The sequence below is a fragment of the Schistocerca nitens genome, chromosome 5 (assembly GCF_023898315.1).
Source record: "Schistocerca nitens isolate TAMUIC-IGC-003100 chromosome 5, iqSchNite1.1, whole genome shotgun sequence".
In the NCBI taxonomy this organism is placed as follows: domain Eukaryota; kingdom Metazoa; phylum Arthropoda; class Insecta; order Orthoptera; family Acrididae; genus Schistocerca; species Schistocerca nitens.
The window spans coordinates 29,073,719-29,099,614 of NC_064618.1; the positions used below are offsets into that span (position 1 = coordinate 29,073,719).

Here is a 25,896-nt window from a genome sequence, read left to right on the forward strand (position 1 = left end):
ATGCTGGTATTGAGGGCAAATCTAAGCCAAAGCAGACTAGAATCCCACTTACTGGGAGACTTCTGATGAAAGATAATCAGTGCAGACTGACAATTGACCCTTTCCGTAAAGGACCCCTGCAGTTAATACAGAGTGGTAGTTACATGCTTAACACAGCTTTGAAAACAGAAGGCCTTGGAGGGAGCCAAAAGAAAAGCTGGCACATTATCACTAACAATTTGCTTACGAGGTCTGAAAGCACTAAATACGTTGGTTAAATGCACAATGGTGGTTGCAGCAGCCACATTATGACTCCGAAGAAGCCAAGTTAACCTCAAAAATGAGTCAATAAGAACTAATACATACTGATGGCCTCTTTTGCTGCGAGGTAAGGGCCCCACATAATCGATATAGAATTTGTCCGTGGGACAAGATTCACGCTCAGAACTAAGGAACCCCTGTCGAAGAGCATTATTCGGTTTGGCCACACTACACAACTGACACCGAGAAACCATTTCTCTAATGTCTTGGTCAATAGACGGCCAATGTCTCGGTCAATAGATGGCCAAGTCAGATGTTCCTTAATCTTCTACAAAGTCTTATAGGTTCCTAAATGCCCGCCAATCAACGAGTTGTGAAAATAATGGAAAACAGGGTGTACTAGGGTGCCTGGTAGACAGATCTTAATCTCCTTGGTAGGTCCCACCCTTTTGCACAAAACGCTTTTCCTGATAATGTATTCATCCAAATGCTTCCCCACCGAAAACTGTTTTTTAATGGGTCCCCAAGTGGGGTCCTGATCCTCCTGATGGTCGGCAATGTCACTAAACAAATGAGGAATGCCACCTAAAATGACACAACTAAGATTGCCTTCCGAAGCTTCTTGGGTGCCTTCACTAGATGGTTGTTCAGTAAACATATGGCTGAGGACATCCGCGAGCACATTCTCAGTACCTCTAATGTGCTTAACCTCGATGATGATGATGATGATGGTGTTTGGTTTGTGGGGCTCTGAGCTGCTCAGTTATCAGTGCCCGTACAATTTCCCAACCTTTACTCAGTCCAAATTCGCCACTTTCATGAATGATGATGAAATGAGGAGGACAACACAAACACCCAGTCATCTCTTAACCTCGAACTGAAGCGCCAAAATGTGTACTGCCCACCACATGATATGGCCAGTTTTACATGGCCTGGCTCTAGCACCCAGCTTAAGGCTTGATTGTCAGTCTCTAGCTGAAATATTCTATGTTCAAGATAGAACCAGTACTTATCCAGCCTGAACAAGATGGCCAATGCCACACATTCGTAAACGGAATATTTAAGCTCGGCGAGATGAGATGTGTATGCTAATGGCTGCCTTTGACCCTCAAACTCCTGAAGGAGGACTGCCAAAATTCCCACATTAGATGCGTTGGTTTTGATAATAAATTTCTTATTAAAATCAGGCACTTGGAGAACCAGAGGATTGGTTATAGCCACCTTAATGTGCTCAAATGTGGCCTGTCGAGCAGATCCCCACTCAAAACGCACCCCTTTTTGGCACAGTTCATTTAAAGGAGCCGCCAACTGAGCAAAATTAGGGACAAAGTGCCTAAAATAATTCGCCATCCCTATGAACATGGCAATCCCTCACTTATCGGTGGGTGGCAGAAGGGCTCTCAAGGCCTTAGCCCGCTCCTGATCAATGCGAATACTCTCGCCTGATACTAGGTGATCTAAGAAGGATACCTGCTGCCTGGCTAATGTCACCTTATTGGGTTTAACAGTCAAACCGGCCCCCTGCAACCTAGCAGAAACTTGCTGGATATGTTCCAAATGCTCTTTAAATAAATGACTATAAATGACCAAATCATCCATGTAATTGTAAACACAGACTAATTTCAAGTCTCCAAGAATATTATCCAGCAAATGAATAAGGACGGCTGCACCAGTACCAAACCAAAGGGGACCCTATTAAACTCAAACAAATTCCTATCACTACAAAATGCTGTAATGTGTTTACATTCTTTGGCTAAGGGAATATGATAATAGGCTTGATTCAGGTTGAGCACAGTGAACCAATTAGACCCGGCAAACCAAGTAAAAGAGTTATGAAGATCATGTAAAGGAACTGATTTGAGGACAACCTTATTTAGGCAATAGTAGTAAACAACAGACCGAAAATCCTGCCCCTGATCCTTAAGGATGAGGAATATAGGGGAGGCATAAGCGGATGTAGAAGGCCTAATAACTCCCTGCTCAAGCATTTTGGAGATTTTCCCCCTTAGTATCTTCATCTTAGGTGGTGAGAGATGATATGGGGACTGCCTGATGGAAATATGGTCAGAAAGACAAATATGGTAGTCAAGAACATTGGTAACCACCAGTATATACAGAGAAGCTCTGGGAACCTCTCCAACAAACCCTCTAGTTCAGAGGCCTGCTGGGAAGAAAGATGGGTGAGACCAAACTCACTAACCTTAGCATCAACAGCCAGCATTCCTGCATCTCAATGCACCTTACGTTTAGTACACTCACAGAACCCAAAGTTCTGACCAAAAGTGAACTTAAAGAAAAAGCTGTACCCCGAATAGTCAAAGACAAGACCAGTTTTACTGATAAAATCACATCCCAAAATCAAATAGACCGGCAGCTTCTTAACCAAAGGCCAAAGACAAGGGCCACGAGAAATCCACAACTGAGATACACCCTTGGACCCAACCATGCAGAGGTAACACCTGCCCATTGGCAATCCGATATCTCTGCACAGAAGAAGGGACCAGCCTATGTCTTGCAAGATGACCAAATTCAAGAAACCATTCCAAGCTCAACAATGAAAAGGAGCTACCAGAATCCAAAAGGGCACAGATAGGTTCACCACCTACTCGAGAACAAATATAAGGCAGTGGGGGTGATGATCGAGCAGCGAAACACTAGGGTTTAAAGGCTCAACCCCGGGGTCGCTGCCCAGCCGGGTGGCATTTATTGTCTCTGGGTGCCCGCGGCTGAATGCAAGTAGGAACTAAATGCCTTGTTCTACCGCATCTGAAACAACGCCATGATTCCCCTTTAGCAGACTCAGCTGTCAGTAATCCAAAGTTCCCCTCGGTGACACCCATGGGCTGAATTTTAACTTCATGGTGTCTATCGTCCAAGAGTGGCAACGCAGGTATCACTACAACAGCGGCACAAAGTTCTTCCCAAGTGAAGGGACGACCACAAAAAACAAAATGTGACTTATCTGCCACTTGCATTCTCCTGAGGACAATTGAAACTAACTTGTGCTCAGGCAAATCGACTAACAAGACCATAAAGGCCATCTTAACTCTTCCCACATATTGATGCAACTCCTCCATATCTTGCTGCACCTGCCAAATACCACAACACTCAAGCTGTTTATGAACTCCCGTGGTCAATCTTTCACTGATCAAAAGCTCCCTCAACTGCTGCAGTGAAAACCATTCTGCCATGGCCCAGGATACCAGAGTCCTCAATCTGCCTCTAGTTAAAAGAATTAATTGAGATGAAATTACCTGATGTGAAACACCAAATGCATGAGCCTGTTGCTCAAAGTGAACCAACAACTGTAACAACCTTTCAATTTGCTCGAGTTGGTCTATAGCTAATTCTGTGATGTCTCGAAACAGATGCACCAGGGGATAAGGCAATTTAGCAAATGCCTCAGCTAACCCCTCGGAGGACATAAGGGCGTTATTGCTGGGCTCGCTAGCGCACCACCCGGAAGATAACAAATCCTGCTCCCCCGTCCTCTTCCCATCAAGTTCTAAACATGTGACCTTAAACTGCAATTTATTAACCAATGATCTCAATTCAGCAGTTGATTCCTTATCACGATCCTCTAACTTTAATGCCCTTACATCAGATATCCAGTTGGTTAAATGTATCAACTGTGCCCGAATCCTGTCTAACTGACTACCACTAGGCTGAGTGCCCTCTAAAAAGCTGATGTTGTCCTCAAGACCCCTAACAGCTTTAAACAAAAACTCAATGGCTGCCATTGTCTCACCCACAACAGCCAGCATGACAGCAACTGGCTGAAGAACAGTAGCATACAAGTGGGCTGCTACGTCCGGAACACTACCCTCAATAGGCTGGCGTCTTATTGCCAACTCGTACCCGAGGTGGTCCCTCCTCAATAGGCCAATCCTGGGGCACTGCTTGACCGCTATTACAGCATTGATCACCTAAAACAGAACCAATACCAAAGGCAGAAATTGTACAACACCAACAAACTTTAACAAATCAAACCAACAGTAACTGAAATGGCAATATTACAATCATAACCACACACTGCTACCAGTTGAAACCTGGTAGCCAAGGAAGGCAGGATTTGGTTACAAATGTGGACGGGGCCGTAATCAGTTACTATTGGTTTCCTTTTGCAATTACACACATTTATTTTAAAACAGTAATTCCAGACTCAGCAATAAATAAAAATATCACACATTATTAATGAAGGAATAAACAACTGTATAATTAATAGCGCTCTCAGTGCATTACAATTTAATAAATTATCATAAAATACAGACACAGCAAATAATGAAATTAGAATTATATATTAATACATTCAGCTGCTGACGGGCATCGATATATATCAACGGGGACAGGTGAAAATGTGTGCCCCAACTGGGACTCGAACACGGGATCTCCTGCTTACAAGGCAGACGCTATATCTATCTGAGCCACCGATGTTACAGAGGACAGTGCGACTGCAGAGACCCACATTCTCACCTTATATATCCACACACTACATTCGTAGCGTCCCTACCAAACACACTCGTTATCCTCTGTGCCCTCGGTGGCTCAGATAGAGTGTCTAGCATGTAAGCAGGAGATCCTGGGTTCAAGTCATGGTTGGGGCACACATTTTCACCTGTACTCATTGACATATATCAACGCTCGTCAGCAGCTGAAGGTATTAATATATCATTCTAATTTTGTTCTAGATGGCTGCAGGTCATCAATGGTGTCTGTTCTTTCAGATATGTCCGAAAGAAAAGACACCATATCCATATAACTATACAGCAATTAATGTTTTAAAAACAAGCCAATCTGATCCCAATTAGAATTTTAAGGCAAGTAACCACAGTATTGGCTGGAGGCCTTTAATGCCAAGAATGGCAATTATAAAAAATTTAACAAAGCTGTAAAACAGCAATGCAATACCAAGTTTAATTTAAAAGACAGGCAACTAATCACCAAACGAGTGAGTCAAAATGTTATTTAACTTGGTAGCACAACCATCTAAACCTGCTGTGACACCAATAATGGCAATTATATAGAACATTAAAATCATACAGTTAAACAGCAAATACAACAGAAAAGGTTAATTTAAAAGGACAAGCAACTGATCACTAAACAGGTGAGACAAAATGTTGGTAAACTTGGTAGCACAACCATTTAAAACTGTTGTAACGCCAAGAATGGCAATTAAATAAAAGATTTAGAAACATATAATAATAAAACAAAAGGGCCAGTCACAGACGGTGCTCCAGGGATCAACCTCTGAGTAGGTCCAGCAAAAAGCAACTTTCGCGAGCAATGAGATAGGCAGCCAAGAGTTGCATTCACTTCACAGGATGGTAACTCAGACTAGTGGCAGTCTAATGAATGACTAATGATAATCTTGCTGAAGATACTTGATGTCTAATAAACCAAATGCAAGAATGGAACAAGACGCCAAAGCCGGAACCGGCAGACTGCACTACGCACCCAGAATACTGTGCTTAGAGCACCCAGAACAAGAATGGAATCACTACCACCAGAGTAGAAGAATCACAAACAGTCTACAATCAAGAAAGCTGTCAAAACTACACACCTTACAGGACAGCAGCGGCAAGACGAGGAAACGTTCACTGCTGTAACATACACTAACCCCGAGTGCAGGTAACAGGGGTGTTAGCGGAGACCAGTCATGCAATATACCGCTGGTTGAAACTGTAACAAGCTGAATGAAGTAAATAGTAATAAGCAGTTGAGGAAAGCTAGTCAGATCTGCTTTCCCCAAGCAATCCACTCGCTGCTCTTCGCCTCGGCAACACTACGAGCAGCAACACAAACCGAAGTCACTGGAGAAGAGATATCACAGTGGTGGAGGTTTCTCTGCTTGAATTGAAATGCATTCATCTTAAAGCCTGCAGGATCCAGTTTATGACAAGGTCATCCACCCTTATGACCACAGTCCTTCCATCCAGCAGTCCACGCACATCGCCAGCGGTCCCAGCGTGTTCTCGCACTGCACGGACCTGGCTCCTCCCGAGTCCCCAACTGAACTGGCACCCTCGCACGACCCGGAAAAACAACAACATTGCTCCAAAGATAGGGTAACAGTACTACATATTGATAACTGCTACTGCTGCCACTAGTAGGCAGGCAATGCTTGCGAAACTGAGTGGCACCAGTCAACACAAGAAGAAGACAACCAACTGCAACCATGCCAACTAAACGATACCGTCTGGCCTGTAACAGAGGGTGGAAAGCTACAAACAGCACCAATGCGAGCCACAGCACGGCTCAGAAACGACACCATTTTCAATAATGTTTATAATCAATTCCCAGACTTTCTCCACAGTAAGATATTTCTTACCAATATTTGTAACTCAAACAGCACTAATATAAAAAATAATATCAAATGCATAGGCCTTGTATTCTTCTTCTTGCTGCTGATCCTGAAATTAAGTTTAAAAAAAAAAAAAAAAAGAAAACACCACATTACTACCATAGCCATCCAGAAACAGCTGATTCACATTTTAGGTTGTGATTCCTATTTTGCTGCCTTGGGGACCATTTTATGCTATACTCACTTGTTAAATAATACAAATATGAAATGAATGACATTGCTGAAAATTTCATTATTCATATTTAAGTGTTTGTACAAAAAGGAAACCACATAAAATGTTCACAAAGAAAATCTAAAATGTGCCTATTATAGTAATTAAATCAAGTGGTAATGGCTTCCCAGGGAGATACAAAACACAGAGTGTAATTCACTAAGTAGTTCACAGACTGCTTACAAGAGTCCAGCAGCTGCTTGAACATACCTAAAACAAATGTACACAAATGTGCATGCTGGGTTTTGATGCACATGACATTTCTTGTAAGAGAATTATTAGTGAACATACTTTATTATTACATAATTGTGACCACAAGGTCTGAAAGGTATGTCATTTTCACTCTACAGTCTAATTTGAAACTTCCTGGAAGATGAAAACTGTGTGCTGGACCGAGACTTGAACTCGGGACCTCTGCCTTTCGCAGCCAAGTGCTCTACCAACAGAGTTATCCAAGCACAACTCAAGACCTGTCCTTGCAATTTTACTTCTGCCAGTACCTATCTTCTACCTTCCAAACTTCACAAGAGTTTTCCTGCAAAACTTGCAGGACTAGCAGTATTGGAAGAACGGATATTGTGGAGACATGGCTTAGCTACAGACTGGGAGATGTTTCCAGAATGAAATTTTCACTCTGCAGCAGAGTGTGCACTGATTTGAAACTTCCTGGCAGATTAAAACTGTGTGCCAGACTTAGACACAAACTTGAGCCCTTTACCTTTTGCGGGCAAGTGCTCTACCAACTGAGCTACGCCAGCATGACTCACGACCCATCCTCTCAATTTTTCTTGGAAGGCAGGAGACGAGCTACTGGTGGAAGTAAAATTGTGAGGACAGGTCTTGAGTCATGCTTGGGTAGCTCAGTTAGTAGAGCACTTGCCGGCGAAAGCCAAAGGTCCCAAATTCGAGTCTCGGTCCAGCACACAGTTTTAATCTGCCAGGAAGTTTCAAATCAGTGCACACTTTGCTGCAGAGCGAAAATTTCGTTCTGGAAACATCTCCCAGACTGTGGCTAAGCCATGTCTGCGCAGTATACTTTCTTCTAGTAGTGCTAGTCCTGCAAGTTTCACAGGAGAACGTCTGTGAAGGGTGGAAGTTAGGAGATGAGGTACTGATTGAAGTAAAATTGTTAAAATTGTGAGGATGGGTGGTGAGTCTTGCTTGGGTAGCTCAGTTGGTAGAGCACTTGCCCATGAAAGGCAAAGGTCCCGAGTTCGAGTCTCGGCCTGACTCACAGTTTTAATCTGCCAGGAAGTTTAGGTCTGAAAGGATTCAGTAGGCAGAAACCGCTGCTGGTGGTTATTTCTGTCAAGGCTACCAACAACAAATTATGATTATCACTGTTGTTGTTGTTGTTGTGGTCTTCAGTCCTGAGACTGGTTTGATGCAGCTCTCCATGCTACTCTCTCCTGTGCAAGCTTCTTCATCTCCCAGTACCTACCGAAACCTGCATCCTTCTGAATCTGCTTAAAGTATTCATCTCTTGGTCTCCCTCTATGATTTTTACCCTCCACGCTGCCCTCCAATACTAAATTGGTGATCCTTTGATGCCTCAGAACATGTCCTACCAACCGATCCCTTCTTCTAGCCAAGTTGTACCACAAACTTCTCTTCTCCCCAATCCTATTCAATACTTCCTCATTAGTTATGTGATCTACCCATCTAATCTTCAGCATTCTTCTGTAGCACCACATTTCAAAAGCTTCTATTCTCTTCTTGTCCAAACTATTTATCATCCATGTTTCACTTCCATACATGGCTACACTCCATACAAATACTTTCAAAAATGATTTCCTGACACTTAAATCTATACTTGATGTTAACAAATTTCTCTTCTTCAGAAACGCTTTCCTTGCCATTGCCAGTCTACATTTTATATACTCCCTACTTCGACCATCATCAGTTATTTTGCTCCCCAAATAGCTAAACTCATTTACTACTTTAAGTGTCTCATTTCCTAATCTAATTCCCTCAGCATCACCTGATTTAATTCGACTACTTTCCATTATCCTCATTTTGCTTTTGTTGATGTTCATCTTATATCCTCCTTTCAAGACACTATCCATTCCGTTCAACTGCTCTTCCAAGTCCTTTGCTGTCTCTGACAGAATTACAATGTCATTGGCGAACCTCAAATTTTTTATTTCTTCTCCATGGATTTTAATACCTACTCTGAATTTTTCTTTTGTTACCTTCGCTGCTTGCTCAATATACAGATTGAATAACATCGGGGAGAGACTACAACCCTGTCTCACTCCCTTCCCAACCACTGCTTCCCTTTCATGTCCCTCGACTCTTATAACTGCCATCTGGTTTCTGTACAAATTGTAAATAGCCTTTCGCTCCCTGTATTTTACCCCTGCCACCTTCAGAATTTGAAAGAGAGTATTCCAGTCAAAATTGTCAAAAGCTTTCTCTAAGTCTACAAATGCTCGAAACATAGGTTTGCCCTTCCTTAATCTAGCTTCTAAGATAAGTCGTAGGGTCAGTATTGCCTCACGTGTTCCAACACTTCTACGGAATCCAAACTGATCTTCCCCGAGGTTGGCTTCTACTAGTTTTTCCATTCGTCTGTAAAGAATTCGCGTTAGTATTTTGCAGCTGTGACTTATTAAACTGATAGTTCGGTAATTTTCACATCTGTCAACACCTGCTTTCTTTGGGATTGTAATTATTATATTCTTCTAGTCTGAGGGTATTTTGCCTGTCTCATACATCTTGCTCACCAGATGGTAGAATTTTGTCAGGACTGGCTTTCCCAAGGCCGTCAGTAGTTCTAATGGAATGTTGTCTACTCCGGGGGCCTTGTTTCGACTCAGGTCTTTCAGTGCTCTGTCAAACTCTTCATGCAGTATCGTATCTCCCATTTCATCTTCATCTACATCCTCTTCCATTTCCATAATATTGTCCCCAAGTACATCGCCCTTGTATAGACCCTCTATATACTCCTTCCACCTTTCTGCTTTCCATTCTTTGCTTAGAACTGGGTTTCCATCTGAGCTCTTGATGTTCAGTCAAGTGGTTCTCTTATCTCCAAAGGTCTCTTTAATTTTCCTGGAGGCAGTATCTATCTTACCCCTAGTGATACTCGCTTCTACGTCCTTACATTTGACCTCTAGCCATCCCTGCTTAGCCATTTTGCACTTCCTGTCGATATCATTTTTGAGACGTTTGTATTCCTTTTTGCCTGCTTCATTTACTGCATTTTTATATTTTCTCCTTTCATCAATTAAACTCAATATTTCTTCTGTTACCCAAGGATTTCTACTAGCCCTCGTCTTTTTACCTACTTGATCCTCTGCTGCCTTCACTACTTCATCCCTCAGAGCTACCCATTCTTCTTCTACTGTATTTCTTTCCCCCATTCCTGTCAATTGTTCCCTTATGCTCTCCCTGAAACTCTCTACAACATCTGGTTCTTTCAGTTTATCCAGGTCCCATCTCCTTAAATTCCCACCTTTTTGCAGTTTCTTTAGTTTTAATCTACAGATCATAACCAATAGATTGTGGTCAGAGTCCACATCTGCTCCTGGAAATGTCTTACAATTTAAAACCTGGTTCCTAAATCTCTGTCTTACCATTATATAATCTATCTGATACCTTTTAGTATCTCCAGGATTCTTCCATGTATACAACCTTCTTTTATGATTCTTGAACCAAGTGTTAGCTATGATTAACTTATGCTCTGAGCAAAATTCTACAAGGCGGCTTCCTCTTTCATTTCTCAGCCCCAATCCATATTCATCTACTACATTTCCTTCTCTCCCTTTTCCTACTACCGAATTCCAGTCACCCATGACTATTAAATTTTTGTCACCCTTCACTATCTGAATAATTTCTTTTATTTCATCATACATTTCTTCAATTTCTTCGTCATCTGCAGAGCTAGTTGGCATAGAAACTTGTACTACTGTAGTAGGCGTGGGCTTCGTATCTATCTTTGCCACAATAATGCGTTCACTATGCTGTTTGTAGTACCTTACCCGCATTCCTATTTTCCTATTCATTATTGAAGATACTCCTGCATTACCCCTATTTGATTTTGTGTTTATAACCCTGTAGTCACCTGACCAGAAGTCTTGTTCCTCCTGCCACCGAAATTCAATAATTCCCACTATATCTAACTTTAACCTATCCATTTCCCTTTTTAAAGTTTCTAACCTACCTGCCCAATTAAGGGATCTGACATTCCACGCTCCGATCCGTAGAACGCCAGTTTTCTTTCTCCTGATAACAACATCCTCTTGAGTAGTCCCTGCCCAGAGATCCGAATGGGGGACTATTTTACCTCCAGAATAAAGCTGCATGCCCTCGGGAAAAAATACGGCCGTAGTTTCCCCTTGCTTTCAGCCATTTGCAGTACCAGCACAGCAAGGCCGTTTTGGTTAGTGTTACAAGGCCAGATCAGTCAATCATCCAGACTGTTGCCCTTGCAACTACTGAAAAGGCTGCTGCCCCTTTTCAGGAACCACACGTTGGTCTGGCCTCTCAACAGATACCCCTCCGTTGTGGTTGCACCTTTGGTACGGCTATCTGTATCGCTGAGGCACGCAAGCCTCCCCACCAACGGCAAGGCCCATGGTTCATGGGGGTTATCACTACTCTACACAAACCGATGATCTTGTTAAGCACATGTAGTGTGGTGACCCTGTGATTTAATTGGTGCTTGTACTTATGTGTGTAGTATGTGCAAGTGTGTACAGTGTCTCATCAAGTGTTCAGAATACTCATGATTTCTATAAATAAGTTGGTCTTCCTTTGCAGAAGTGGACCGAATCCATTACTCATTTCCTGTCTGCCATGCTAATCATTTTTCTTCACCTGGTAGTTATGCATGGAGCCATGGGAGAGGCTGTTCTCCTACTGATGTCACCAAATCAACAAATACCGAGACATCAGTTTATGTCACATATTCTTCAACATCATAAACAACATTTCACATCAACATCTTTCAGAACACCAGATTAGTATTATAATTGCATAAACAGGCAATGTTCCCTATGTAACAAATTGTTATGCAAGGTGCAAATCAACACCGCTTCATATCTCCACATAGAGAAGGAGCCAGTTGTAGATTGCACACGGTGCCATTCTGTGGGCCATATTCACCTCTGGTGTGGCACCAGCATTGAGTAGGTGACGCCACATTACAGCAGGTGACCAGGTTTTAGCACACATACCACTCCCCAAATATACGGCTTCCATCGGTTCCATCTCTGCACAGAATTTCTCATGTAGTGGTCTGTCTGGTATTTTTACCTAACTTACACATTAATACATCTTCTGACATGTTTTGTTGACTAAGATAAACCTTGAGTGTAACATGTTATTTCCTATGAAATAGTCTGTGACACTACCATAGCTTACTATGTGTATGTCTGTTAAGAGAAAACAGCTACTTTGAAAAAAATATTCAAACAAATGGAACATGGTACAAGAGTTAAAATATACACAAAACACAATATCACAACATAGCAGTTGAATTGGGTAAGAGCTAAGATTATGCCATGACTGTAAAATGTACAGTGTTGACCTGAAATAAACACATCAGACAGAAAAGAATACATAACTTGTAGCTCACAACTTACTATGGCATGTTACACACAAGTCTGATATGCGTCTGAAAAAAAGAATGAACTAGAGGGAAACATTCCACGTAGGAAAAATATCTAAAAACAAAGCTTGAATTTTGTGTGTATGTTTGTGTTCGTTTGTGTGTCTGTCGACCTGCCAGCACTTTCATTTGGTAAGTCACATCATCTTTGTTTTTATATATATATAGAGGGAAACATTCCACGTGGGAAAAATATATATCTAAAAACAAAGATGATGTGACTTACCGAACGAAAGCGCTGGCAGGTCGATAGACACACAAACAAACACAAACATACACACAAAATTCAAGCTTTCGCAACAAACTGTTGCCTCATCAGGAAAGAGGGAAGGAGAGGGAAAGACGAAAGGATGTGCATTTTAAGGGAGAGGGTAAGGAGTCATTCCAATCCCGGGAGCGGAAAGACTTACCTTAGGGGGAAAAAAGGACGTGTATACACTCGCACACACACACATATCCTTCCACACATATACAGACACAAGCAGACATATTTAATTATATATATAAATAAAACATGAAAATCATGGGATACTAAAAGTTCCTAAAAAAGCACAAAACAATATGAATTTTACACAGGAATTTGCAAGTTTTAAAAGATACATAATATATCTGTTACATACAAGATGTGACACAATCAATGAAAGGTTATGAGAAAATGATACAAACATGAAATATTAGAATATTGAATTGAAGCTATACGGTGCACAAGGTCTCAACAACAACAAAAAATCTGTAATTGGGTTGTTGTTGTTGTGGTATTCAGTCAAGAGACTGGTTTGATGCAGCTCTCCATGCAAGCTTCTTCATCTGTGAGAAACTACTGCAACCTACATCCTTCTGAACCTGCTTAGCATATTCATCTCTTTGCCTCCCTCTATGAGTTTTACCCTCCACGCATCCCTTGCCATAGCCAGTCTACATTTTATATCCTCTCTAATTTGACCATCATACGTTATTTTCCCCCCCAAATCACTAAACTCATCTACTACTTTAAGTGTCTCCGGTACTAAATTGGTGATCCCTTGATGCCTCAGAATGTGTCCTATCAACCAAGCCTTTCTTCTAGACAAGTTGTACCACACGTTCCTCTTCTCCCCAATACTTTTCAGTGCCTCCTCATTAGTTACGTGATCTACCCATCTAATCTTCAGCATTCTTCTGTAGCACCAGATTTCAAAAGCTTCTATTCTCTTCTTGTTTACACTATTTGTCATCAATGTTTCTCTTCCACACATGGCTACACTCCACACAAATACCTCCAGAAAAGACTTTCTGACACTTAAATCTATACTTGATGTTAACAAAATTTCTCTTCTTCAGAAACAGTTTCCTTGCAATAGCCAGTCTACATTTTATATCCTCTCTACTTCGACCCCCCAAATCACAAAACTCATCCAGTACTTTAAGTGTCTCATTTCCTAATATAATTCCCTTATCGTCACATGGTTTAATTTGACTGCATTCCATTATCCTCAATTTACTCTTGTTGATGTTCATCTTACATCCCCCTGCTACAGGAAAATTAAAGAGGCTTTTGGAGAGAAGAGAACCACATGTATGAATATCAAGAGCTCAGATGGAAAACCAGTCCTGAAGAGGATGTAGATGAAGATGAAGTGGGGGATATGATACTGTGTGAAGAATTTGACAGAGCACTGAAAGACCTAAGTCGAAACAAGGCCCCGGGAGTAGACAACATTCCATTGGAACTCCTGATAACCTCGGGAGAGCCAGCCTTGACAAAAATCTACCTTCTGGTGAGCAAGATGTATGAGACAGGTGAAATACCCTCAGACTTCAAGAAGAATATAATAATTCCAATCCCAATGAAAGCAGGTGTTGATAGGTGTGAAAATTACCGAACTATCAGTTTAATAATTCACAGCTGTGAAATACTGACACAAATTCTTTACAGATGAATGGAAAAACTGGTTCAAAATGGTTCAAATGGCTCTGAGCACTATGGGACTTAACATCTATGGTCATCAGTCCCCTAGAACTTAGAACTACTTAAACCTAACTAACCTAAGGACAGCACACAACACCCAGCCATCACGAGGCAGAGAAAATCCCTGACCCCGCCAGGAATCAAACCCGGGACCCCGGGCGTGGGAAGCGAGAATGACCACGAGATGCGGGCGGAAAAACTGGTAAAAGCTGACCTCAGGGAAGGTCAGTTTGGATTCCATAGAAATGTTGGAACACACGAGGCAATACCCACCCTACAACTTATCTTAGAAGCTAGATTAAGGAAAGGCAAACCTACATTTCTAGCATTTGTAGTCTTAGCAAAAGCTTTTGACAATGTTGACCGAAATACTTTCTTTCAAACTCTGAAGGTGGCAGGGGTAAAATATAGGAAGTGAAAGGCTATTTACAATTTGTACAGAAACCAAATGGCAGTTATAAGGACCGAGGGGCATGAAAGGGAAGCAGTGGTTGAGAAGGTAGTGAGACAGGATTGTAGCCTATCCCCAATGTTATTCAATCTGTATATTGAGCAAGTAGTAAAGGACACAAAAGAAACATTTGGAGTAGGAATTAAAATCCACAGAGAAGAAATAAATACCTTGAGGTTTGTCGATAACATTGTCATTCTGTCAGAGACAGCAAAGGACTTGGAAGAGCAGTTGAATGGAATGAACAGTGTCTTGAAATGAAGAAAAGGTAATTGGGTTATACATGTAAAAAAAATGAGTGAAATGCACAGATTTTTTATTTAGCTGAATTGAAGGCACCTTCTATACTAGTGTGCCTAAGGTGAGCACTGCACCTTTAGATCATCCCAGCCAATGCAGCAAAAACATGCAACCAACAGTGTACATCTCCAACTTGTGGTGGCTAATAATGGCACTGTTGACATTCGAACTCAACTTTCTGCTTCATATTTTATTGAATAATAAAATCCAATCAAGTAGTTTTAAACATAGTAAAATATAATATTTCTATTCACAGATGTCGAAGCAATAACATGGTTTAAGATATCGAACAAAAGTACAAATACTGGACAGCTTGCATTTTCATCTTATGATGAGACCGAGGTCCTCCCACCTTCATTGATGAGTGTGTTGATTCTGAATAACTTTCTGTGATCATTTCCATGATATATTAGATTTCTTTAGCACGCAGTTTTTAGATAAGAAACATTAACGTATCACTAAAGAAAATAATAAGCAAACATTAAATGGTAATGAAATAACACACATATTAATTTTGCTACTTGTTTAATATCTTAATATGTAATCAGTTTCATTTTCTCCCTTCTTTGTAATGGACACCAGTTCTTTGATGAGGAACTTATAACAATAGGTTTTTTTTTCTGATTTGCCTTACAAAGGCATTTTCATATGAGTAGATTGTAACTGTGCCCATGCACCTAAAAGACTGGGCACTCTTTTGTACTGAAATATTATTAGCTATTACAATGTAACTATGTTCCATTGCTTTTGTGTTCACAAGGCTGGAGGTTGTTTTGCTCTCACTGAAATTTCGCACGGCACAAATGCAAAAGGAATGAGACTGACAGCTACATATGATCCACGAACTAAAGAATTTGAGCTTCATTCACTGGACTTTGAAGCAGCGAAATGTTGGGTGGGAGGCCTAGGTAAGTTTTTATCTTTATAGCACCATTTTTTTTTTAATTTTTTTTTTTTTTTTTTTACAGACGTTATGTGTATTGTACTTACACAACTAAATCAATGTTTGTGTCATGGTCAACTGAAGCATAAAGTACTTAATGAATGAAGAAAGAAGAGAGAGAGAGAAAACACGTAATAAATGAAATTTGTTTCAGAAAACTTACTAATGTCCTCAATGAAGGCAGTAGATCAATATCAAAATTTATCATCAGCATTGGGCATTGTGTAAAGAAATGAAACATACAAAAAAGACTATTGGTAGAATTGATCTGAAACACACAAAGATACAGATATATAAGTCAGTAACTACAAAAATATAATAAGTTCACAAGAAGCTACATAGAAAGACAGGCAAACAGAAAGAGATACTTAGGGAGGTATGAGAAGAGGGAGAAGAAAGTATGCACTAGGTGGAGATAGGAGTAGAAATGAGCAAATGAGTGAATGAGTGTTGATCTGAAAAGATGATGTCTGGCAGAGACATGAAATTATACACCGACCTAACATTATCCAGTGGTGCCCTGTAACATAATTTTAAGACATGGCTGAGACAATGATGAACTGTTTAAGTTGTTTTACTTCCACAGCAAACCAAAATGCAGATTTTCTTCACCATCTAGAACTGTCTTCAACAGGATGTATGACTGTTCCTTTTTTTTTATGAGAGGAATGAACTCAACATTTTCTGAGGCTGGAGATGTAGCATCTACTACTGACCATAAACATTACACCACATGTCTTAAATGTCAGATTAACCCTCCTTAAATGCTTTATTGGAATTCGGCTTTTAGGACACATTCTACAGTCATGAAGAGAGGCAATTCCAATTCCACTTGTAACTTAAGGAAGTATGCATAAAAACAAAGGGATTGTCAACAATGTTATGAAAAGGATAGCTTGCTACTCACCATAAAGATGAAATGTTGAGTTTCAGACAGGCACGGCAGAAAGACTGTTACATATAAGCTTTTGGTCAAAGCCTCCTTCAGAAAAGAAAAACACATACTTTCACATAATCAGACACACCTCACACATACATGATCACTATCTCTAGATGCTCCAGCCAGACTGGAACTGGCATCGAAAGGAGCCAGAATCCAGAGTGGGGCAGGGAAAGGTATGAGTTGGGTGGAGGGTGTGGGGACAATAGGTTGCCTTAGATTGAGGCTGGGATGATTTCAGAAACAGAGAATGTGTTATAAAAATAATTCCCATCTGCACAGTGCATAAAAGCTGATAGTGGAGAGGAGGATTCAGATGGCCTGGGTTCTACATCTACATCTACATTTATACTCCGCAAGTCACCCAACGGTGTGTGGCGGAGGGCACTTTACATGCCACTGTCATTACCTCCCTTTTCTGTTCCAGTCGCGTATGGTTTGCGGGAAGAACGACTGTCTGAAAGGCTCCGTGCGCGCTCGAATCTCTCTAATTTTACATTCGTGATCTCCTCGGGAGGTATAAGTAGGGGGAAGCAATATATTCAATACCTCATCCAGAAACGCACACTCTCGAAACCTGGTGAACAAGCTACACCACGATGCAGAGCACCTCTCTTGCAGAGTCTGCCACTTGAGTTTGCTAAACATCTCCGTAATGCTATCACGGTTACCAAATAACCCAGTGACAAAACGCGCCACTCTTCTTTGGATCTTCTCTATCTCCTCTGTCAACCCAATCTGGTACGGATCCCACACTGATGAGCAATACTCAAGTATAGGTCGAACGAGTGTTTTGTAAGCCACCTCCTTTGTTGATGGACTACATTTTCTAAGTACTCTCCCAATGAATCTCAATCTGGTACCCGCCTTACCAACAATTAATTTTATATGATCATTCCACTTCAAATCGTTCCGCACGCATACTCCCAGATATTTTACAGAAGTAACTGCTACCAGTGTTTGTTCCGCTATCATATAATCGTACAATAAGGGATCCTTCTTTCTATGTATTCGCAATACATTACATTTGTCTATGTTAAGGGTCAGTTGCCACTCCCTGCACCAAGTGCCTATCCGCTGCAGATCTTCCTGCATTTCACAAAAATTTTCTAATGCTGCATCTTCTCTGTATACTACAGTATCATCCGCGAAAAGCTGCATGGAACTTCCGACACTATCTACTAGGTCATTTATACATATTGTGAAAAGCAATGGTCCTGTAACACTCCCCTGTGGCATGCCAGAGGTTACTTTAATGTCTGTAGACGTCTCTCCATTGATAACAACAGGCTGTGTTCTGTTTGCTAAAAACTCTTCAATCCAGCCGCACAGCTGGTCTGATATTCCGTAGGCTCTTACTTTGTTTATCAGGTGGCAGTGCGGAACTGTATCAAATGCCTTCCGGAAGTCAAGGAAAATAGCATCTACCTCGGAGCCTGTATCTAATTTTTTGGGTCTCATGAACAAATGAAGCGAGTTGGGTCTCACACGATCGCTGTTTCCGGAATCCATGTTGATTCCTACAGAGTAGATTCTGGGTTTCCAAAAACGACATGATACTCGAGCAAAAAACATGTTCTAAAATTCTACAACAGATCGATGTCAGAGATATAGGTCTATAGTTTTGCGCATCTGCTCAACGACCCTTCTTGAAGACTGGGACTACCTGTGCTCTTTTCCAATCATTTGGAACCTTCCATTCCTCTAGAGACTTGCGGTACATGGCTGTTAGAAGGGGGGCAAGTTCTTTCATGTACTCTGTGTAGAATCGAATTGGTCCTGTCAGGTCCAGTGGACTTTCCTCTGTTGAGTGATTCCAGTTGCTTTTCTACTCCTTGGACACTTATTTCGATGTCAGCCATTTTTTCGTTTGTGCGAGGATTTAGAGAAGGAACTGCCGTGTGGTCTTCCTCTGTGAAACAGCTTTGGAAAAAGGTGTTTAGTATTTCAGCTTTACATGTGTCATCCTCTGTTTCAATGCCATCATCATCCCGGAGTGTCTGCATGTGCTGTTTCGTGCCACTTACTGATTTAACGTAAGACCAGAACTTCCTAGGATTTTCTGTCAAGTTGGTACATAGAATTTTACTTTCAAATTCACTGAACGCTTCATGCATAGCCCTCCTTATGCTAACTTTGACATCGTTTAGCTTCTGTTTGTCTGAGAGGTTTTGGCTGCATTTAAACTTGCAGTGAAGCTCTCTTTGCTTTCGCAGTAGTTTCCTAATTTTGTTGTTGAACCACGGTGGGTTTTTCCCATCCCTCACAGTTTTACTCGGCACATACCTGTCTAAAACGCATGTTATGATTGCCTTGAACTTTTTCCATGAACACTCGACATTGTGAGTGTCGGACAGAAATTTTCGTTTCGATCTGTTAGGTAGTCTGAAATCTGCCTTCTATTACTCTTGCTAAACAGATAACCCTTCCTCCCTTCTTTTATATTCCTATTAACTTCCATATTCAGGGATGCTGCAACGGCCTTATGATCACTGATTCCGTGTTCTGCACTTACAGAGTCGAAACGTTTGGGTCTGTTTGTTATCAGTAGGTCCAAGATGTTATCTCCACGAGTCGGTTCTCTGTTTAATTGCTCGAGGTAATTTTCGGATAGTGCACTCAGTATAATTTCACTCGATGCTCTGCCCCTACCACCCATCCTAAACATCTGAGTGTCCCAGTCTATATCTGTTAAATTGAAATCTCCACCTAAGACTATAACATGCTGAAAAAATTTATGTGAAATGTATTCCAAATTTTCTCTCACTTGTTCTGCCACTAATGCTGCTGAGTCGGGAGGTCGGTAAAAGGAGCCAATTATTAACCTAGCTCGGTTGTTGAGTGTAACCTCCACCCATAATAATTCACAGGAACTATCCACTTCTACTTCACTACAGGATAAACTACTACTAACAGCGACAAACACGCCACCACCGGTTGCATGCAATCTATCCTTTCTAAACACCGTCTGTGCCTTTGTAAAAATTTCGGCAGAATTTATCTCTGGCTTCAGCCAGCTTTCTGTACCTATAACGATTTCAGCTTCGGTGCTTTCTATAAGTGCTTGAAGTTCCGGTAAATTACCAATGCAACTTCGACAGTTTACAATTACAATACCGATTGCTGCTTGGTCCCCGTATGTCCTGACTTTGCCCCGCACACTTTGAGGCTGTTGCCCTTTCTGTACTTGCCCAAGGCCATCTAACCTAAAAAACGCCCAGTCCACGCCACACAACCCCTGCTACCCGTGTAGCTGCTTGCTGCGTGTAGTGGACTCCTGACCTATCCAGCGGAACCCGAAACCCCACCACCCTATGGCGCAAGTCGAGGAATCTGCAGCCCACATGGTCGCAGAACCGTCTCAGCCTCTGATTCAGACCCTCCACTTGGCTCTGTACCAAGGTCCGCATTCAGATGCTGCAGATGGTGAGCTCTGCTTTCATCCCACTAGCAAGACTGGCAGTCTTCACCAAATCAGATAGCCGCCGGAAGCCAGAGAGGATTTCCTCAAATCCATAGCGACACACATCATTGGTGCCGACATGAGCGACCACCTGCAGATGGGTGCACCCTGTACCCTCCATGGCATCCGGAAGGACCCTTTCCACATCTGGAATGACTCCCCCCAGTATGTACACGGAATGCACATTGGTTTTCTTCCCCTCTCTTGCTGCTATATCCCAAAGAGACACCATTACATGCCTGATGTTGGAGCTCCCAACTACCAGTAAGCCCACCCTCTGTGACCGCCCGGATCTTGCAGACTGAAAGGCAACCTCTGGAACAGGACAAGCAGCCATGTCCGGCCGAAGATCAGTATCAGCCTGAGACAGAGCCTGAAACCGGTTTGTCAGAAAAACTGGAGAGGCCTTCCGTTCGGCCCTCCAGAATGTCTTTCGCCCCCTCCCACACCTCGAGACGACCTCCCACTCTACCACAGGTGAGGGATCAGCCTCAATGTGGGCAGTATCCCGGGCAGCCACAGTCGTAGTCCGATCGGGGGATTCATGGGACGAGCTGGCCGTCCCCGACAAACCCCCATCCGGACCCCCACAGTGATGCCCATTGGCAACAGCCTCAAGCTGTGTGACCGAAGCCGACACTGCCTGAAGCTGGGAGCGAAGGGATGCCAACTCAGCCTGCATCCGAACACAGCAGTTGCAGTCCCTATCCATGCTAAAAACTGTTGTGCAAAGAACGTCTGAACTAATCTACAGAGAGCACAAACAATTCGACACAAAATTTAAACAGTTATTAAAATACAAGACTGCCTAGTAAATGCAGTAATGCTGCTACTTGCGCACTGCTGACACACTGCTCAGCGGCGGAAGGAGACTACGCGATTTTACACTATTCAGGTACTAAAACGCGATGCTACAACTCTCAAATACTATAATACGCCTGAAATTTATGAATTAAACAATGCAAGTACCAAAAACACGCAAAGAAATTAAGAATTAAACTATGTAACAAATAAGTGAGCTAAGAGTATACGACTTGCTGCTGGCAGCTGCTTATCCAACGGTGGTAGGAAGCACACTGGCTGTGACCAACCGACACTGGCCTTCAAAACAAAAACAGAAGACAGACGACTACGCGAATTTATACTATTCAGGTACTAAAACGCGATGCTACAACTCTCAAATACTATAATACTCCCGAAATTTATGAATTAAACAATGCGAGTACCAAAAACACGCAAAGAAATTAAGAATTAAACTGTGTAACAAATAAGTGAGCTAAGAGTATACGACTTGCTGCTGGCAGCTGCTTATCCAACGGCGGCAGGGAGGACGGGGTTGTGTAACAGCCACTGAAACAAAGCATGATGTGTTCAGCTCCATTTTGGGCCACAGAGTGATCCACTTTGTTCCTGGCCACAATTTGGCAATGGACATTCATCCTGGTGGATAGTTGGTTGGTAGTCATATCAATATAAAGAGCTGAGCAATGATTACCACTGGTATACCACATAGCTATTCTCATAGGTGGCCTGGCCTCTGATTGGGGAGGATAAGCCTGTGATAGGACTGGAATAGGAAGTGCTGGGAGGCTGGACTGGACAGGTCTCGCACCTGTGTCTTCCACAGGGATATGATCCCTATGGGGTTGGGATTTGACATGGCAGAAGGATGGACAAGAATGTTGTGGAGGTTGGGTGGCTGACAAAGTACCACTTTAGGGTAGGTTGGAAAGATTTTGGGTTGAATGTTCCTATCTGCAGGGCATGATGATAGATAATCAAAGGTCTGAGGAAGGATGTGGTTCAGTTGTTCCAGCTTGGTGTGTACTGCGTGATGAGGGGAGTGGTCCTTTGTAGCTGGTTCATGTGGATGATGAAACAATTATTGGGAGTGTGTGGGGATATGGCACAGGAAATCTGTTTGCAGGCTAGGTCTGGGGGAAAGTGTCTGTCTGTGAAGGCCTTTGTGAGACATTCAGCATTCTGATGAAGAGAGCTCCTCTCCTTGCAGATACATCATCCCCAGGTGCCGAGGCTGTACAGGAGGGGTTTTTGGCGTGGAATGGATGGCAGCTGTCAAAATGCAGGTTGGTGGGTTTAATTTGGACAGAAGTGTGGATTGTGCTGTCAGAGAGGATGAGATCAATCTCCAGGAAGGTGACATGCTGGATTGAGATGTGCATGAGAAAGAAGGTATTCAAGTTGTGAAGGAATGAGGATGAGGTGTCCTGGCCCTGAGTCCAGATCGTGAAGATCCAATCAGTGAACCTTAACTAGACCAGGGATTTGGGGTTTCAGGAGGCTAGGAAGATTTTCCTAGATGGCACATAACCAGGTTGATATAAGAAGGTTGGACTTCCCCCTCCACCTCCAGCTTTTCTGAACTGTGCAGATGGGAGTTATCCCCACAACACATTCTCCACTTCCGCAATCACCCCAGACTTAACCTATGGTAACCTAATGTCCCCACAAGCTCCATTGAACTGTTTCCTCTGTCCTATCACCTCTTCATAATTCACATACCCTCGCTCTCATTGGCCCACCCACCAGTGTTTGCCCGTCTCCTTTCTGCCCCCTTTTCTGAAGAAGGCTTTGGCTAGAAGCTTATATGTAACAGCCTTTCTGTCATGACCCCCCCCCCCCCCCCCAGAACCTCCAGATACTTTTCCTGCCACTGCACATTCTGCCAGGCTGAGTTGATTCCTCTTCCCCCACCTGTACCCTCCTCCTTCCTAACCCCCTCTGTATTGTTGCTCCAGTTCAATGCATATCAGTTGCATTCTAGCTGGAGTGGCCAGAGCTAGCAGTCGTATGTGTGGGATGTGCTTGCTTCTGTGAATGTGTGTGTGTGTTTTTCTTTTGTAAAGAAGGCTTTGGCCAAAATCTTATATGTAATGGTCTCTTCAATGTATGTGTCTGCAGCTCAACAAAATATCCATACACATTCTCATAGCTTCAGAGCCTCTGACTAGAGCACACCCTACAGTGTTGACACATGTGGGATGAGATGGTCATTTGGTGAACAACTGTGAATGCCCGTAGTCCCTGTGTTTCCCAATATACATTCCATGTCATATTGATAAGCGGGGGCATTGAACTTATATATATTTGTGGCTTATGCTAGCAGAAATGATTTCTCTGTGAATGTTATTACATTTTGCCATTGAAGAAAAAATATTGCCTAACTGACTCTGTTTCAGTTTTACACATAAATGCAGAAGCACAGCCACAGCATCTCGTTTTTTGTATGTTATTTATCTTTCCATATTGTTTAGCATTTCTTGATGAAATTGAACAGGCTTTGACACAGTGATTTCTTCTCCAAGAAAGAAATTGTTGCACATTTAAAAGTGACATTTGGAAGTGGACATTTTGTCTTTGAAACTGGTTGTCAGCTGCCTTCCAGTGACATATCACTGATCCTCTGCAGGTCATCCTGCATTGCAACCTTCCCATTGACTATAGTGTTACTATGAACAACTTCACATAGTTTCTGAGTTCCTATTTATATTGCATTTCATTCTTTTGCAGCTAAATTTTATTTACATTTCCTTTCTTAACCTGTTGGGTTAACACGATACTATATCAGCTCTGTTTGCACAGTAAAGAAATGAAAATTCATCATTCTCACTGTAAGAGCACTTGTGCTGAGTAAAGTACACCAGACAAACTCAGACAATCAAAAAAGTCAGTTATGCAGCATTTTACCTCCAATGACAATTTGTAATCATAAAATGTTTTAGATGTTTCAAAACAGAGATTGTTGAAGGCATGGAGGAAGAAAAGCAAGCTATATGTAACTTCTGGAACAGTCCTATGCTACAAGTAGAATGACATGTAATCTCCACAGCCATTTAAAAAGATGCCACAGAGATTATTATATTGATGAGAGGCCAAAAAATAAATAAGTCTTGAAGTACAAAAATTAAAGCATGCACCTACACAAAGATGTTTGAAGATATGTGTAAGCATTGTGTTGAGAAATTGTGTATCAAAATGAATTTAAAATTTTGTTTTTTCTGATGTTCTTATGGTGGGATGAATAGGTACCATGTAGAGTTTCATGCTTATCTCAACAATAGAATGCTTCACCAAGATGAGAGATCATTCATTGTTTACTGCCTTTTGAAGTGTATGGGAATCAAAGTCGAAAGTTGATGTAGAATGGAGTTACTGGCATATATGCCAAGTACATGGAATTTGTGCTGCTCATAATATACAAGCTCAGCGCCCACTGCTTAACTTGCTTAGACTGTATGGTGTGCACAGAGTGATCTTTTTAATGCAAGTTTTTTGTTGCTCAGAGATTGTACTATTTTATAAACTATTCATGCTAAATAAGGCCATAGAAGCATGGTCTATTCCAACTATACTTTTGACCAAAAACAATTATGTTATTTGGAATTGAAGGTTTCTGTTAATCCTGTCTTTTTATTTCCTGTCGCAATATTTCCATAGAAACTTTCATCCCATAACACATTTATTTATTTTCAACCATGAAGTGAAATACCAATTTTCATACGTGTACCTTTAAAAATGTTTTAGTATAATAAAAAATATTTTCTTAAAACTTTTCATCATTTATTGCGGAAGTTGTTTGATAATGATTTGTCAAAAAAAGGGTAATTCACGCACTATTATACCCCACTGGTGGTTAAATTTCCAGCAGTACTGAATCACATATTTATTTTACTTCTGCCTGAGAAACCAGATACCAATTTTCATATTTCCAGCTTCAAAATTGCCTTAATAGTGACATATTTTCAAAAAACTTTTCATACCCTACTTCATACCCTTAGGGGTGGAATTTTGAACAATCGCTCACTCTACGATGCCTACAGTATAACATCAACATGCTCTGAGCATGTGTGGATGTTGTCAACTTTAAATCTAGCTACTACATGTGCAGTTCTGTCCTCACTGTACTTTGCCACTTCCATGTGCTGTGTCTCAGTCGCATGTGTGTTTAAACAGTACAGTGTCAAATTGAATAATTTCTTGTGCTTGGCAGAAGTAGTGTTTTCTGAGCTCCTTTGGCTTGTAAACATACAATGAAAATCTTACATAACTAGAACTTACAACCTAATAAGGCAACACACATGAAATTGGCAAAATGAAATCTTTCCCCAATTCCAAACATCACTCATAATAAATATATTCCAGTGGATAGTATGTGATCTCTTGTGTATGCTTTTATACATTGCTCTAAGCTGTGGCTGATCAGTGGCAAATTCTGTATAGTGCACAATCTTTATGTGGGTAGAGCCCTTTTTCCCATCCACTGTTTAAGTACACAAACTTATAAGCTCCTGGGTGAGGGATTTTGGATATATCAAATGGCCCTGTGTACAGCAGTTGCCAATTGCGATTCAACTTATGACACTTTGTCAATTTTGGATGAGTCCTGAGGTGTACTTGTTGTCCT

General features: G+C 41.7%; 1 protein-coding gene and 1 non-coding gene across 4 annotated transcripts in view; both read left to right on the plus strand.

Moving 5' to 3' along the window:
• Window positions 1-25,896, plus strand: part of LOC126259921 (peroxisomal acyl-coenzyme A oxidase 3-like) — a 249,955-nt gene that overhangs the window by 111,658 nt on the left and 112,401 nt on the right. For all 3 annotated transcript variants that reach the window (XM_049957011.1, XM_049957010.1, XM_049957012.1), the window contains exon 5: window positions 15,886-16,033. In XM_049957011.1, coding sequence (XP_049812968.1) covers window positions 15,886-16,033 — 148 coding nt within the window. The remainder of the gene's footprint in view (window positions 1-15,885; window positions 16,034-25,896) is intronic.
• On the plus strand, window positions 7,972-8,048 carry Trnas-uga (transfer RNA serine (anticodon UGA)). The gene has a single exon. It is a non-coding gene; the product is annotated as a tRNA-Ser (tRNA).